The sequence below is a fragment of the Pithys albifrons genome, chromosome 8 (genome assembly GCF_047495875.1).
Source record: "Pithys albifrons albifrons isolate INPA30051 chromosome 8, PitAlb_v1, whole genome shotgun sequence".
In the NCBI taxonomy this organism is placed as follows: Eukaryota; Metazoa; Chordata; class Aves; order Passeriformes; family Thamnophilidae; genus Pithys; species Pithys albifrons.
Genome location: NC_092465.1, coordinates 21825888 through 21838793, shown reverse-complemented (window position 1 = coordinate 21838793; position 12906 = coordinate 21825888). Strand labels below are relative to the sequence as shown.

Sequence of the window (12906 nt, the reverse complement as noted above, 5' to 3'; positions counted from 1 at the left end):
CTAAAGTTTACTGCACATGTATTACATATAAGAAACCCTGACAATATAAAATTAACTCCCATGGTAGCCAGACTTCAGGCAATACAGCATCAAAACTCGAGAAAACATGTTTTATTTTTGAGCCTCATAAAACTCAAATGCATTACAGAGACATGACTGAACAAAGCATGCATAGCTAATCCTACTCAACATCTTTTATCAACAAGTTAGTTCTCTTAGCTCACCAGAAGTATTCAAGTATTTCCCAATAAGATTACAGTTACATTTTACTAGTTTTTTTTCCACCACTCTCCTGCAGTTTGCACAGATCACTGCCAGCATTGTGGAGTCCAGAAACATCTGCACTGCATGAAATCAAACAATCTTGCACCCAAGTACCCTGGTTGTGATGGCTGAAGCAAGCCAATCAGATGCAATACTGCTGCCCATCAATAAGCACAGAAATAGTGCATGGACCATGGAGTACTTTCAAAGAGCTGTGGTATTAAAATTAAATTTAAATTTCAGGTAAAATTCCAGCAGTAATAAATCTCCTGGTGAAGAACCACATTCCAGATCACGTGCCAGCTGACAACAAACTGCCACCAAAAGTGCGGCTTTGAAAAGCAATGACAAATAACAGGTGAACTTCAGAGATGTACAATCAAAGGAGGTGAGTGCTCTTTAGTGAAAAGCTAATGTGGCAAGGCATAAAACAACGTTTGTAACACTTCACTCCTGCAGTTATCTGCTCAAGATAATGGAGCTAAAAGAACGGCTAGCAATTTGCAGAATAAGGTCCCTGGGCCCAATCTCTCCCATTCATTTCAGTGGGAGTCAAATTATGGGTTTATCAAATAATTCATATAAATCACTCAGAAAAATACCAAATAACTTCCTGAGTAGTAGGTGTGCGATTTTCTTCCATGAGTGGACACATTTATCACTTAGGGCAAAAAGCACAAGCACAGATCTTGCTATGGGAGGCATTTTTACTTCCACCACATGCATCATAAACATCACAACAACTGACTGATTTTCCATAAAACAATTCAAAATGAACTCCTGTTCCCTGGCTAAAACCTAAAACTGCTAAAGTGCTTGTATTAGGTAGTAAAATGGCAATCTAATATTGGTTTTGCTGCTATGTAATCACTCAGACCACACTCCCGTGCTTTACTTCTTCAGGAGCAGCACTGTCCAGTTTCAGATCTGATACACTAGTCAAGGCCTTGCAGCGTATTTAGGCCTATTTTATTCACATAAACACACATCTCTTCCTGTAAAGTCACATTTTACTGCCTGTCCATAAAAAGTTAATGCCTTGCAGAGAGAGGTGTTTCTCAAATTTTAGAGTTCTGAAGCAATCTGTCTTGAACACTCTTCCAAGTACTTGTAAGTTTTTCTAAGCACATTTTTCAGTATGGTGTGCTGGAACAAAAGTTGCCTTGTTTCACATGTTAGAACTCATTAGCCCCTTGGCTAATATAAAACCTTCAAGATCTTCGCTGGTTGTGATTGGTTTGTTTAATAAAATGACATACAGATACAACATATTTGCAGAATGATACCACAGCTCTATTGACTTGGCTTGTGCCCTTGGACTTGGCTAGCACAAAATTCCTCTGAGCAAGCTTTTCACAACTCTCCTCTGTTTTCCCTCTATTCCGTTGTTATGGATTATTGGCAGCAGTTAACAGAAATACAACACAATCAATTGTGGATTTAAAAGGACACTTCCTTTCAAATAAACCAGAAAGAGTAATAATTAGTTTTCTGGACCAAATTCATCCAAATATCTACTAAACACAGATATATACAGCTACAGCAAGTTATTTTTGTATTGCTATCAGAACAGCCATTGACTCACCATGACTTTCACAGCAGTTCAGTCACAGATGGTTGTTACTGTCATCACCACAGAGGAACATACTACATATGTAAATATATGACAGCCATTAAGGTCAGAAGAGACCTTTCAGCCACCAAGGCTACCCTCTGGTACAGCACAGGCCACTATACCTCAGCAAGATGCTCCAGTGCTGAGCTCAAAAACTTGACAAAAATAAGTGTCTAAAAAGACATCTCAATGAGAAGACATAAAGACAAAGATGAAAAGGATCCTCCATCTTCACTCCTTTCATCTGTAGTCTGTGCCAAGCATTACTCATCCTCAGTCCTGATAATCCGTGATTTTTTTCCATTCTAATTTGTCTGGCTACAAATCCAACCATTAGTTCTTGCACTAGATTAAACAGGCACACCATTTTCTCCATATGAAAAGGAAATTTTTGTAAACAAGCTCTTATTTCTTAATTCTCTAAGGTTGTTGACAGATAATTCTGCCAAAGCTTGCTAGACTTATTTAACACATCACCACTTGCATCTCTGCTGCCTTCACAGAAAACTTTCAAGAGAAGTGCCCACACCAAGCTGCTCCCAGCCATAATCTGTCTTTTTCTCGTTTAAATTGCAAATGATAACCAGTCTGAAGAAAAGTAAACAAACTTGTGCTGGAAGGCATTTGCTCCCCTTCTGTCAACTCATCCTGATAGATGATATTCATCACCCCTTTTTGACACCCCTCACCTTTCTTAATTTTTCACAGAGTATGTTTTGCAGATCCCCTTGCACTGGGGAAGGGCTGCCCTTCCACTTCATTTACACTCTTTTAAACACAATAGAACCACATCTGCACCTACTGCCTAACAAAAATTTGCCCAGTGCCACATACAAAGATAAAACACACCTGGTTCTTACAAACTACTTGATCCTCACTTGGATATGCTGAACAGTTAACCAAATTTGCCTAACAGCACCATGATAACAGCTCTTAATGAGCTGCAAGTCTTCATTAATCCCTAAATAAATCCCTAAACTATCATTCTTCCCAGCATATGGTCTCCTTTTCCTACTGAACAATCTGTGTTCATTGTTACTACAAGCTGAACTTTGTGTTGAGCTGTCTTCAAAAAATACATTTTTGCTGAATGGTCCAACAATATCTAGGACTGCCCTTCTTTCTCCAGCCTTTCCCATTCCATTAAGATTTATGCTATGAAAAGATGTAGTAATATTATTTTTAAATTTACTTTCAAAAAATCTTTTAAATATATAGCAACAGGTCTATCACAGTCACAGATGTAATCCCACCAGAAACACATATTTAATGAAGATATTTAACTACTGAGATCTGCCAGCCAGATGATTTTTAAGAAGCACATTACTGATACTTCATAGCATCAATTTTACTTGTCTTCGTACATCTTTTGATATTAACAAGTAAGAGAAATAAAGAGAACAGTCCAAACTGACATTGAACAGAACATACAAATCTTCCACCATCCTGGAAAAATCACGAGATCCTTCTCCATTATTTTAGACAGCAACTTGCTTAATCATGATCAAACATGCTTATCACATCACTAAGCATGGTGTAATCATGCCAGCTCAGTTGCTGCAGCAGTGGATGAACTTTGGTGTCTGATTATTTACTAAGCCTGTTATGCCTAGCACTGTTCTGCTGTCCTCCAGCTTCTGTCTTCCTAAAATACTTGGAGGATTTTGTATACAAGTTAGAAATAGTCATGCTGGAACAGCAGTCCAGTAACTCTGCTGTCCATCGCTAGACTGGACTGTCCTCACTGCTCCATCTGTGGTGGTGACCAGCAGGCAGGCTGGTGCACTGTGAGGACCACACACACTGTGTCTCTGCTGCAACTGTACAAAGCTGAGGGGTGACCAGGATTTCTAGGCAAATGTAAAAATCTCTAAAAAGCCCCCCAAAACAAACAACAAACCAAGGAAGGGTGCAGTAAGTTAATTCTGCCTTTTCCCTCAGGATTGCCAAGGACCTGTCCACATTTCCAGGTGCATACAATGCCACAAGGGCAGAACAGTTAGGACAGCTGAATGGTAGAACAGTTAGTCTTAAAACTCCTTCATTGCAACCCCAAGCTGAAGTGTGGCTATCACTATGTCAGAGCTAGAGTATCCCTAGATTAAAAGCAGGCAGGGAAGAGACAATACTAAGACTACATTTAACATACAGATACAAACCACAGCACTTAGGAGATCAGACATCAAGAGGAGAAAATGGAATCAGGCAATGACAGTGAACACTACCTCTTCCTATCTAGCATCATCATCCTCTTGCTGGTATCAAGAGGAAATTGCTAGTTCCACAGGGGCAGCTAGCTCTCCTCCTCAGGAACAGGGCAGAGAGGAGCTGCTAAACTAGAAGAGTGGGAGAGAACAGAGAAGAGTAAAGCTTTAGATCAGCCCCCTTGGCTGGGACCGCTCAACTGTAATGTCATCCACTTAGGGGGTTTTGTAACCAACAAAGAAATTGTCCAAGGCAGTTTGCCTGCATTACCTAGAGCATGGAAGACCTTAGACAATAATTTTTGTTCTTGTTACCACAGCAGACAAAGTGAATGGAAAGTAAACTTTTACCTCTTTTTCTATTTTGAGCAGCTTCTTTACTGCCACCTCCTTGTCCTGAGAAATCCATCGGGCTCGGTAGACACTCCCGAAACTCCCTCCACCGCAGTTCTCAAAAAACTGCAAGTCATCAAATTTAATTTGCACAAATGAAGCACTGGTAGACGACATCTCATAATGACAAAATATACCACAGCAAAACCTGTGAAGAGAAAAGCTTTCATTAATGCACACGCTCCAAGGATTTATAGACTTTCTTACCCACACTCAGATACCCCAAAAGTAGGATCATATGCACGCTATGAGTAAAATCCACAGGGCACAGGAGGAAAAGAGGCCGAGAAGTCGCATTCCAACAGGCTGTGCAAACGTTTGTGCAATTTGCACAAACTATAAGGAGCAGCTGGGAGACAGAAACTACTAAAAATATTCCTCAGAGCAATACTGACGATTCCCGAACACCTTGGAAGTGGCTGTGCGAGAAGCTGGCACGCCGCTGCCTCTCCCGCCGCAAGCGGGGCGCGCCGACAGACAGGAAGCGTGGCCCGGCCCCGAGCTTGCCCAGCAGCTCAGGCACGCCAGGCACGCCGCGCTCCCGCCGCAGTGTCCCGCGGGAGGGAGGCACACGTGGGAAGGCAGGGAGGGAGGCACACGCGGGAGGGAGGCACACGCGGGAAGGCAGGGAGGGAGGCACACGCGGCAGGGAGGAGAGCACTGACACCACACAGTCCGCGTTCGGCCAGCCCTTAGGGCGAGGCCGGACCACTTCACACAGGGATGTGGAAAAACCTGGCAGTGGCAAATCCCTCTTCCCTAGTGACTCAGTTCTGTTTGCATGTTGTAACAAAGCGCGAGTATAGGGCAAGTCATCTGGGCTACAATATGTGAAATTCTGCAGCCTGTGCCAAAACTGGTGCCGGCAGTTTCAAGAGATGATCCCAAGTCTGCTAACGGGAACAGAACGTCCCTCTCCGAGATTTCACGGCAATAAAGCTTATAGCTGTAGCGAATTGCAAGAAATGTTATCACCTAAACACATGAACAATGACTAAATTTAGGTTTCTTTTTGTAATGATGTAAGATCAGAAAGCTCAAGTCTTTAGTAGGACATTGCATCCTCCAGAACCATCATCAAGCCTACCACAGGATGATCTCAGATGCACCAACTTACACAAAGTAGTTTGAATTATCAGCAGTTACTATACTTGCAATTAATGAAAGTAAATTTACCAATATAAAATGAGTGATGGGTTTGAATAAAACAAGCCAAAGAACAACTAGAGATTTTGGGTTATTGGTGAAATCTACATATCCAGTTTCAGTGGGAAATGACAGTACCAAAACATACTGTGTATTCTCACAGCCTCCATTCCATAAGGCTTTTTGAGATGGAATTCACACATGGGAAATGCACCTCTAATACACCTATTGATACTGACTGCCAAAACCCCTTTATGCCACTCCCATCTGTAAGAGACATAAAGACATTATCTGCCCCTTGGCTGTCTCGATTGTGCAGCTAACCTGATAAAACTTTGAGATATCATTTGTCCAGGAATTTCTGTCACTATCTGGTTGCAGCTATTCTCCAAATGCGAGATGAAGATACCAACACTTTTCTACATATAGCATAAGACAACATAAAGCCTTTACTGAACTGCCTGCTTAATTTTATAACTCTTGGCCACCCATAAAAGTAAAGGGAAACACTGACTAGAGCATGGCAACTTTGTTTACAGAAGGCGCTTTAGGAAGGGGCAGACTTCAAGCCTTTTATTGACATTCAGCCTGCAGAGCTCCGGGGGCTGAACATGAATCCTCTATCCCCAGCCCTGCAAGTCAGAGCAGGGGTTACCAGTGGCACGTGAAATAAAGTCCATTCTTTCAGCGCTCTGCAGCCCCTTCCCTGATACAAGTGCTCAAACTCTCCTGATGACCTTCTGTTCTTGTTTTAACCTTGTTGCTGTTGTTAGATTTCCTGCCATCCCTGAGTCATCTTTTGCACTGCTCTGCATACATTTTCTTTAGAGAAAGCTCAAACGAAAAGAAATTGGTCACTTCTACAAACCAAGAGAGTAGTGAAAACAGTTTTAATGTTTTGCTCTTTTTCAGTGCTGTTATTCAGCAGATCTTCAGAAACAAAAACTCATTTGCCCTGTTTACGGTGGCTTTTGCCCCAAGTTAATATTGTGTACATTGTGTCTCAAGCATATGTGACACTTTATAGATAAATAAAAGAGGTCAGCTTCCCAAACCAGAGACCTCACAAGTTAAGGCCACAGGCCTGCACATATTTATGCACATGGGTAATTACACTTGAGTGAACAATCTCCTTACTGACAATAGAATTAGTTAGAAGAGTGATGTAACTCATAGGCAAAAGCACATGCACCCCGTGGATCATAAATTTAACAGGGAATTGGAAACAGCTGATAACAGATAGCTGTGTTTGAGATGGCAGAAGGAACAGAAAACCAAGTGAAAACAAAAATACAACACAGAAAACAACTATTTCTAGCCTTCACTATCTGAATTCAATAGCTCTATAGAGCTGGCAAATTATTTAACATTATTGTTGACCCAGAAGAACCTTTCTGTAAAGAAACTCTTCCTAATGTCCAACTTAAACCTCCACTGGTACAGCTTGAGACTATGTCCTCTTGTTCTGTCACTGGTTGCCTGGTAGAAAAGGCCAAATTCCACCTGGCCACAGCTCCTTTCAGGCAGTTGTAGAGATGCTATAGGCACCAGCATACAATAAATTAATATTACTTACAGAATGATTCATTGGTTTGTATCAGGTTATTCCAGATGCTTTCTTCCAGAGAAAGTAGAGGAGACTTACAAGGGACACTCTTTTATTTAGAGGTCTGCAATTAACAACAACCTAAGTTTGTTTTCTCCTAGATGAAACAACAGACCTGTTTAAACATTACTCCATGTTTTTGGATGCAAGGTAGTTAATCCTCAATTAAAGGGATCTATCTCTTTGTTATGTTTGAGAAAACAACTGTTTAAAATAATAACTGCATGTGACAAATCCACACATAGTTATTAACTTGTCATCCTGCTTAAACAATCTGAGTTTATATCTGCTTAAGACAAAACAAAATAGATCAGGTATTTCAGGTAACTCCATAGTCTTGTATTTGCAACCAAAACCAGCATTCCAACAATGTGTGGCACTTCTTTACATCTTCAGCAGCCAGGAGAACAGTCCTCTGCAACAGCACTGCAGGGCTTGGGGTCGGGGTGTGACAGCAACTCCCTCACACACAGCCTAAGGAAGGTTTGGCACCCACAATGTCCTTCCACAGTCACCCAGTCTCAATTGTTTAACCACCATCATTGTGTAGCCAGGGGAGCACTACATTGACTGACTTCATTGCTTGTTCTTGATTAAATGAAAACATGACAGTTCAGAAACAGTGAGTGGCAGGTGTTGCAGGAAAGAATTCAACTGCTAGTTATTTCAGTTATTTCCATGGCATCTTCCTCTGGAAAAAAGAAATTGCTTCTTTTTCTGTTTTATTTCTAATGGTTAATATGAGCTTGTGATCTTGCAGCAACATCTCCAGCTTCTCTTGGGTCTTTTTCTTCTCTTACAGTAACTTACTCAAGCATGCTGTTAGAAGCTGTTCGTTTCATATCAAAAAGTAAAAGACCTGAAGCTGTATTTGGCAGTGTTTAACATTTCAAGTTATTTAACATTATTTAAGGTAGGACTGTTAGCAGAGTCACTTTGCAGCAAGCCATTGTATCACCACAAGCGTAGTTCAGCACACTAATAAATGTAGGTGTAGGAAACCATCTGTCATCACTGGCTTCCTGTGCTTACATCACTTTAGGGGATTAGCCCATGTGGGGGCCTGATGCTGCTGAGGTCCTACACTTGCTGCTCCACCCAAGCCCCCACAAGGGGAGGGAATCCCAAGCACCCAGGCAAACAGGCTGCCCTGCACCTTACCACAGCAACACTGGAAGAACTTGTTGTACCATCACCGCTCCCTACAAACAGGCTGCGATGCAGGGGAAGTACTGCCATGACCAAAGCAGCTTCATTTCATGTACAAACCAGAAGACCCTTCTATTTGTCATTCAGCTACTGATTCCGGAGTACAGAGAGTTTCCACTTAAGGGACTTAAAAGTTAGATGCAGGAGGCAAGAAGGAATTCAGCATAAATTGCACAGTAACTGCAACTCATATTTTGCTTAGCGCGTGGCTGAGGAACTGAAAATTGCATCCCTCATCTTGCACATGCAACTGACACTGCTCAAGTATTCAATTACTTCAGGAACACCCCCTGTAATTTATTAAAGGGAACAACCACACAGCTCACTGCTCTCACTTCACTGTGTAGTTCCACAAAGCAGGATTCAGTGCTTCTTTCAAGAAGGCACACTGCCAACATATTGCCAATAAAGTAGTAGCACACCACACTTGTGCTATCTTAAAATACACAGCTTAATGTGCCAAGTTTCCTTATTTGGAAAAACAGCCCATTTGCTTTCAGTGTCTTCGACCATCCATTTTTAGACCCAAATCATTCTCTGTAGCCAACATGGCCTACAGTCCTTGAACAGATCAACGTGAGTTTTTTCAGGAGCACGTTTATTTAGGCTTTTTAAAAATACATCTTTTAAAAAAACTACAAACAAAAAAGTCCAACCAAGAACTCCGTCCTCAAACACCAAAACATGGTTAGCCACTGTCTTGTCCAAAGAGAAAACAGAATAGGAGTTACAGTGATAACAAGCTACAAGACGTACTATGGAAAGAAGTTTTAAGGGAAAAAAAAACATTTAATCATATCTTGAACTGCTGATGGATAAGATGCAAATAAACTCCAAGCACACTTCCAAATTAAATATACCCTAATATTCTAATCTTCCAATAAATTAAAATAAAATCAACAACCCCTACAACTCCTACACTTTCTTAATCAGACTGAGCAGCAGCCCTGCAGATGGTGAGACTGGAAGCACAGCTCTGTCTACCTTAGTTACAGAAGCAACAACATTTGAGCCTGTCCTTTGTCAGAACCTAAGAATTATGCATAACTTCCATTAATAACATTTCTAATTTTATTTTAATTTATATAACCACTGCTACGGAGAAAGCGCTCAACTCAGCCTACACAGTTTGGTACTTCAGGAAAAGCATTATTTTCAACCACAGCTGTGTCAATGACAGAGGGTTTAAAGGCTTCACTTTAAATAGAAAACATTTTATCACAGAACAAACCTAAACTGCTTACTTTGCTTACATTATACCGTGTACGCAATGACTGTCAAGAGTACACAGGCATGCAAGATAGACAAGGCAGCTAAACCTGCATCTGAGCCCACAGCACAGCTCGGTCCTGGACTGCAGGATCCAGGCCTCAGTTTTGTCAGCCGTCCCCTCCATCAGTGAGCCAGGCACTCCAGGGTTACCATTAGTCACACAATGCCACCAGTATGCAAAGCACATTACGGACAGATAAAATAAGCAGGCTTCTAAGGACTTACAACTTCAGGACAAAGTCCTGAAAACATCTAACCGCATGCCTCCAGCGCAAAGCTATGATGTTTTCAGGCAGTGACCCAGTTAATCCAGTGCTTTCAAATTATTTCTGCTTCTGGAACTTAGAAAAAGTAATGATCCATGGCTTTCCCGATGGCTCTGTCGCTAAAACTCCCAGCAGAGCATGCTGGATACAGCGGTAATGGATGGCTCACACACACGCGTGCTTAGTTAAAGGACACACTGCTGGAAAGGAGCTAACTTGAGCAAACACCGCAAAAGCAAAGACCGCCAGTTCAGTTAAAAAATGAAGGAGAAGAGGAAAACCACGGAGGGAAAGAAAGTCACACCTCAAAGCCCAACCCGGGCACTTTATGCCCAAAATATCAGCAAAATGCAGCAGGTGCGCACGAAGTGAACATGTTTGAACAGGGTCTGAGGAGGTGTCCCGCTGGCAGCACCTCTGCCGTCCCGCCCGGTGCCCGCGACAGACCCGGCTCTGCCCGCCCTGCCCCGCCGTGTCCCGACCCCCGTCCCGCCGCGCGCGGGCGCCGCTGCCTTCCCGGGGGTTTGTCCGGGCTGGTGGGACGGGGGCGATGCAGGGTGAGGCCGTGCCCCCTCCCTTCCCAGGGCTTCCGAAGTTGCTTCAGCGCGAGGCACGTCCAACCCGACGGGGACACCCCCGGTCCGGCACGGCCCTGCCGGCTGCCCGCCGCCTCCCTCCGCCCAGCCGAACGCGCACCGACCACGCCGCCGCCAGCGCTGCCCCCGCGGGGGGCGCCTCGCCGTCCTCACCTTTCCCGAAGGGGCTCCGGGCTGGCGGGACCCGGGCGGCGCCGATCCCGGAGCCGCCGAGGGAGCTGCAACCGGCGTGACCGCGTCTCCCGCTCCGTCCCCCCGCGTTTCCGGTCGGTGCCGGGAGCCGGAGGAGCCGCCGCCGCCGCCGCCCCCGCGCCGCCTCGCAGCGGCGCCACCCCGCGCCAGGCCCCACGGGGAGGCGCGGCCGCCACCGGCTCGGGAGTGCGGGCGGAGCGGGGTCCCGGGTGTGGGAGCGCGGGGCCAGGGCAGGGCCGCCCCACGGCAGCGCCTCCGCCCCGCGGGGCCGGGGGTGGGTGCGCGTGTGGCGGGCGAGGGGCAGCGCGTGCCCCCCACCCTCTCCCACAGCCCCTCGGGTTACGGGGCGCTGAACGCTGTGGTTGGGCTGGCGTGAGGCGAGCAGGATGGAGCATCAGCGTCACGGAATCATGGAATTACAGAATATTCTGAATGGGAAGGGACTCACAAGGATCATGGAGTCCAACCGTTGGATCTGCACAGGACCGTCCCCAAATGTCACACCATGTGCTTGAGAGTATCGTCCAGACACTTCTCTTAGGCTTGGTGCTGTGACCACTTCCCTTCGGAGCCTGTTCCAGCGCCCAACCATGCTCTGAGTGAAGAACCTTTTTCTAATATCCAGGCTAAACCTCCCCTGAGATAACATTCCCTCAGGTCCTGTCACTGGTCACCACAGAGAAGAGATCAGTGCCTGTCCCTCCTCTTCCCCTCATGAGGAAGTTGTAACTGCAACTCAGTCTCCTCCAGGCTGAACAGCCCCAGTGCCCTCAGTCACTCCTCACACAGCTTCCCCTCAAGGCCCTTCACCATCTTCATTGCCCTCACTTGGACACTCTCTATAGCTTTATGTCTTTATATTGGGGTGCCCAAAACTGCACACAATATTCAAGTTGAGGCCACACCAGGGCAGAGCAGCTTGAGGCAATCCCCTCCCTTGCCCGGCTCGCGATTCTGTGCCTGATGCCCCCCAGGACAGAGTTGGCCCTCCTGGCTTGGGCTGACCAGGGAGAATGGTCTCTGGCTGAGCAGGGGTCTGCTTGTTGGTCAGCTGTGCCAAACTTGGGAAGAGTCTGGGCCACGCAGGGCCTGTGTGCTCAGTTTGTTTCCAGCTGACAAGCCACTGCAGGTGGAGGGAGTCTGGCACCGACCAGGCTGATATAGCCACAGCTCTGGAAGCACAAGTTCCTTCCTTCCAGGGTTCCTGCTTCAGTGACAGGCAGTATGGCTAAATTGTTTAACAAAATGACCAGATGATGGTAACTTTAAAAAAACCCTGCTTCATTGTTCTTGTGCTGGGATGGTGTTATCACAAAATGCAGCATCTTTAAGTTCTGGGTCACCTGGGATTGCCAAGCTGCTGTGGATGGAGATCTGGAGGTCCTCAGAAGTAGGAAGGGAGCAGGTAGTGTTCCTACAGCCAGTCTTACTTTTAGGAACATGGAATAGGAAGAGGATTTGAGTGGCAATTGTAACCTTCCCATCCCTTGCCCATATTACCCGCCTGCCCTCAGGATGATCATCCCAGGTCAGGAACCCACCTCCACCCTCTGAAGCCACATAGATTCCTTCTTATTCAAATGTTTTAATGGCATTGAGGTACTCTGCTGTTGCAGAAAAGTTTTTGCAAATGGAAAATAAGCTGTCACGCTTAAAGGAAGTGACTCAAAAGACTTGAGGGGCAAACAGTTTTTCTGCTGAGGCAAGCACATCTCATGGCTGTCACAGCACATTTTCTGTATCAGTATCATGCAAGATTCAATGCCTATCACCACTTTACTCCACGCTACCCAGGTCATCTACTGGTGACTGCACACTGTGATTTTACGTTCACTGGAGAATCGCAGCTCCTTGCTATCTCTATTGTTACATGCATGTGTAGATCTGCTGTATAAAACCAGCTGTGTAGCTCAATGATTCACAAAGAGGTGCACAGCATCACACTGAATCACATACATTAATTGTACATCTCAAAGATGTATGGTGTCAAGGTGAATCATGGAAGAATACTTTACTGATGAGTCAGATACCATAATTTAATGAACATGAGGCTTTCTTTAAGGTGGGTTTGTTTGGCACGTGGGAGGGCAAAAACCAGTTAAGACAGTAAAGCACAAGAATACATTTCTGTGCTTAAAATAAG

General features: G+C 44.8%; 1 protein-coding gene across 8 annotated transcripts in view; it reads right to left on the bottom strand.

The window, feature by feature from the left end:
• Positions 1 to 10885, bottom strand: part of MAP3K20 (mitogen-activated protein kinase kinase kinase 20) — a 96678-nt gene extending 85793 nt beyond the window's left edge. For 5 of the 8 annotated variants that reach the window (XR_011698430.1, XR_011698432.1, XR_011698433.1 and 2 more), the window contains exons 1-2: positions 10725 to 10806; positions 4435 to 4624 (exon numbers count right to left, since the gene is read on the bottom strand). Coding sequence is in view for 4 of the 8 variants with exons in the window: in XM_071562352.1 (XP_071418453.1) it covers positions 4435 to 4593 (159 nt within the window). In the remaining 4 variants the exon portion in view is untranslated. Of the gene's footprint in view, positions 1 to 4434; positions 4625 to 4871; positions 5153 to 10724 lie in introns of those variants that run through there. The other 3 variants (XM_071562350.1, XM_071562349.1, XM_071562348.1) reach the window with 3 other exon arrangements.
• Positions 10886 to 12906: the final 2021 nt, after the last annotated feature.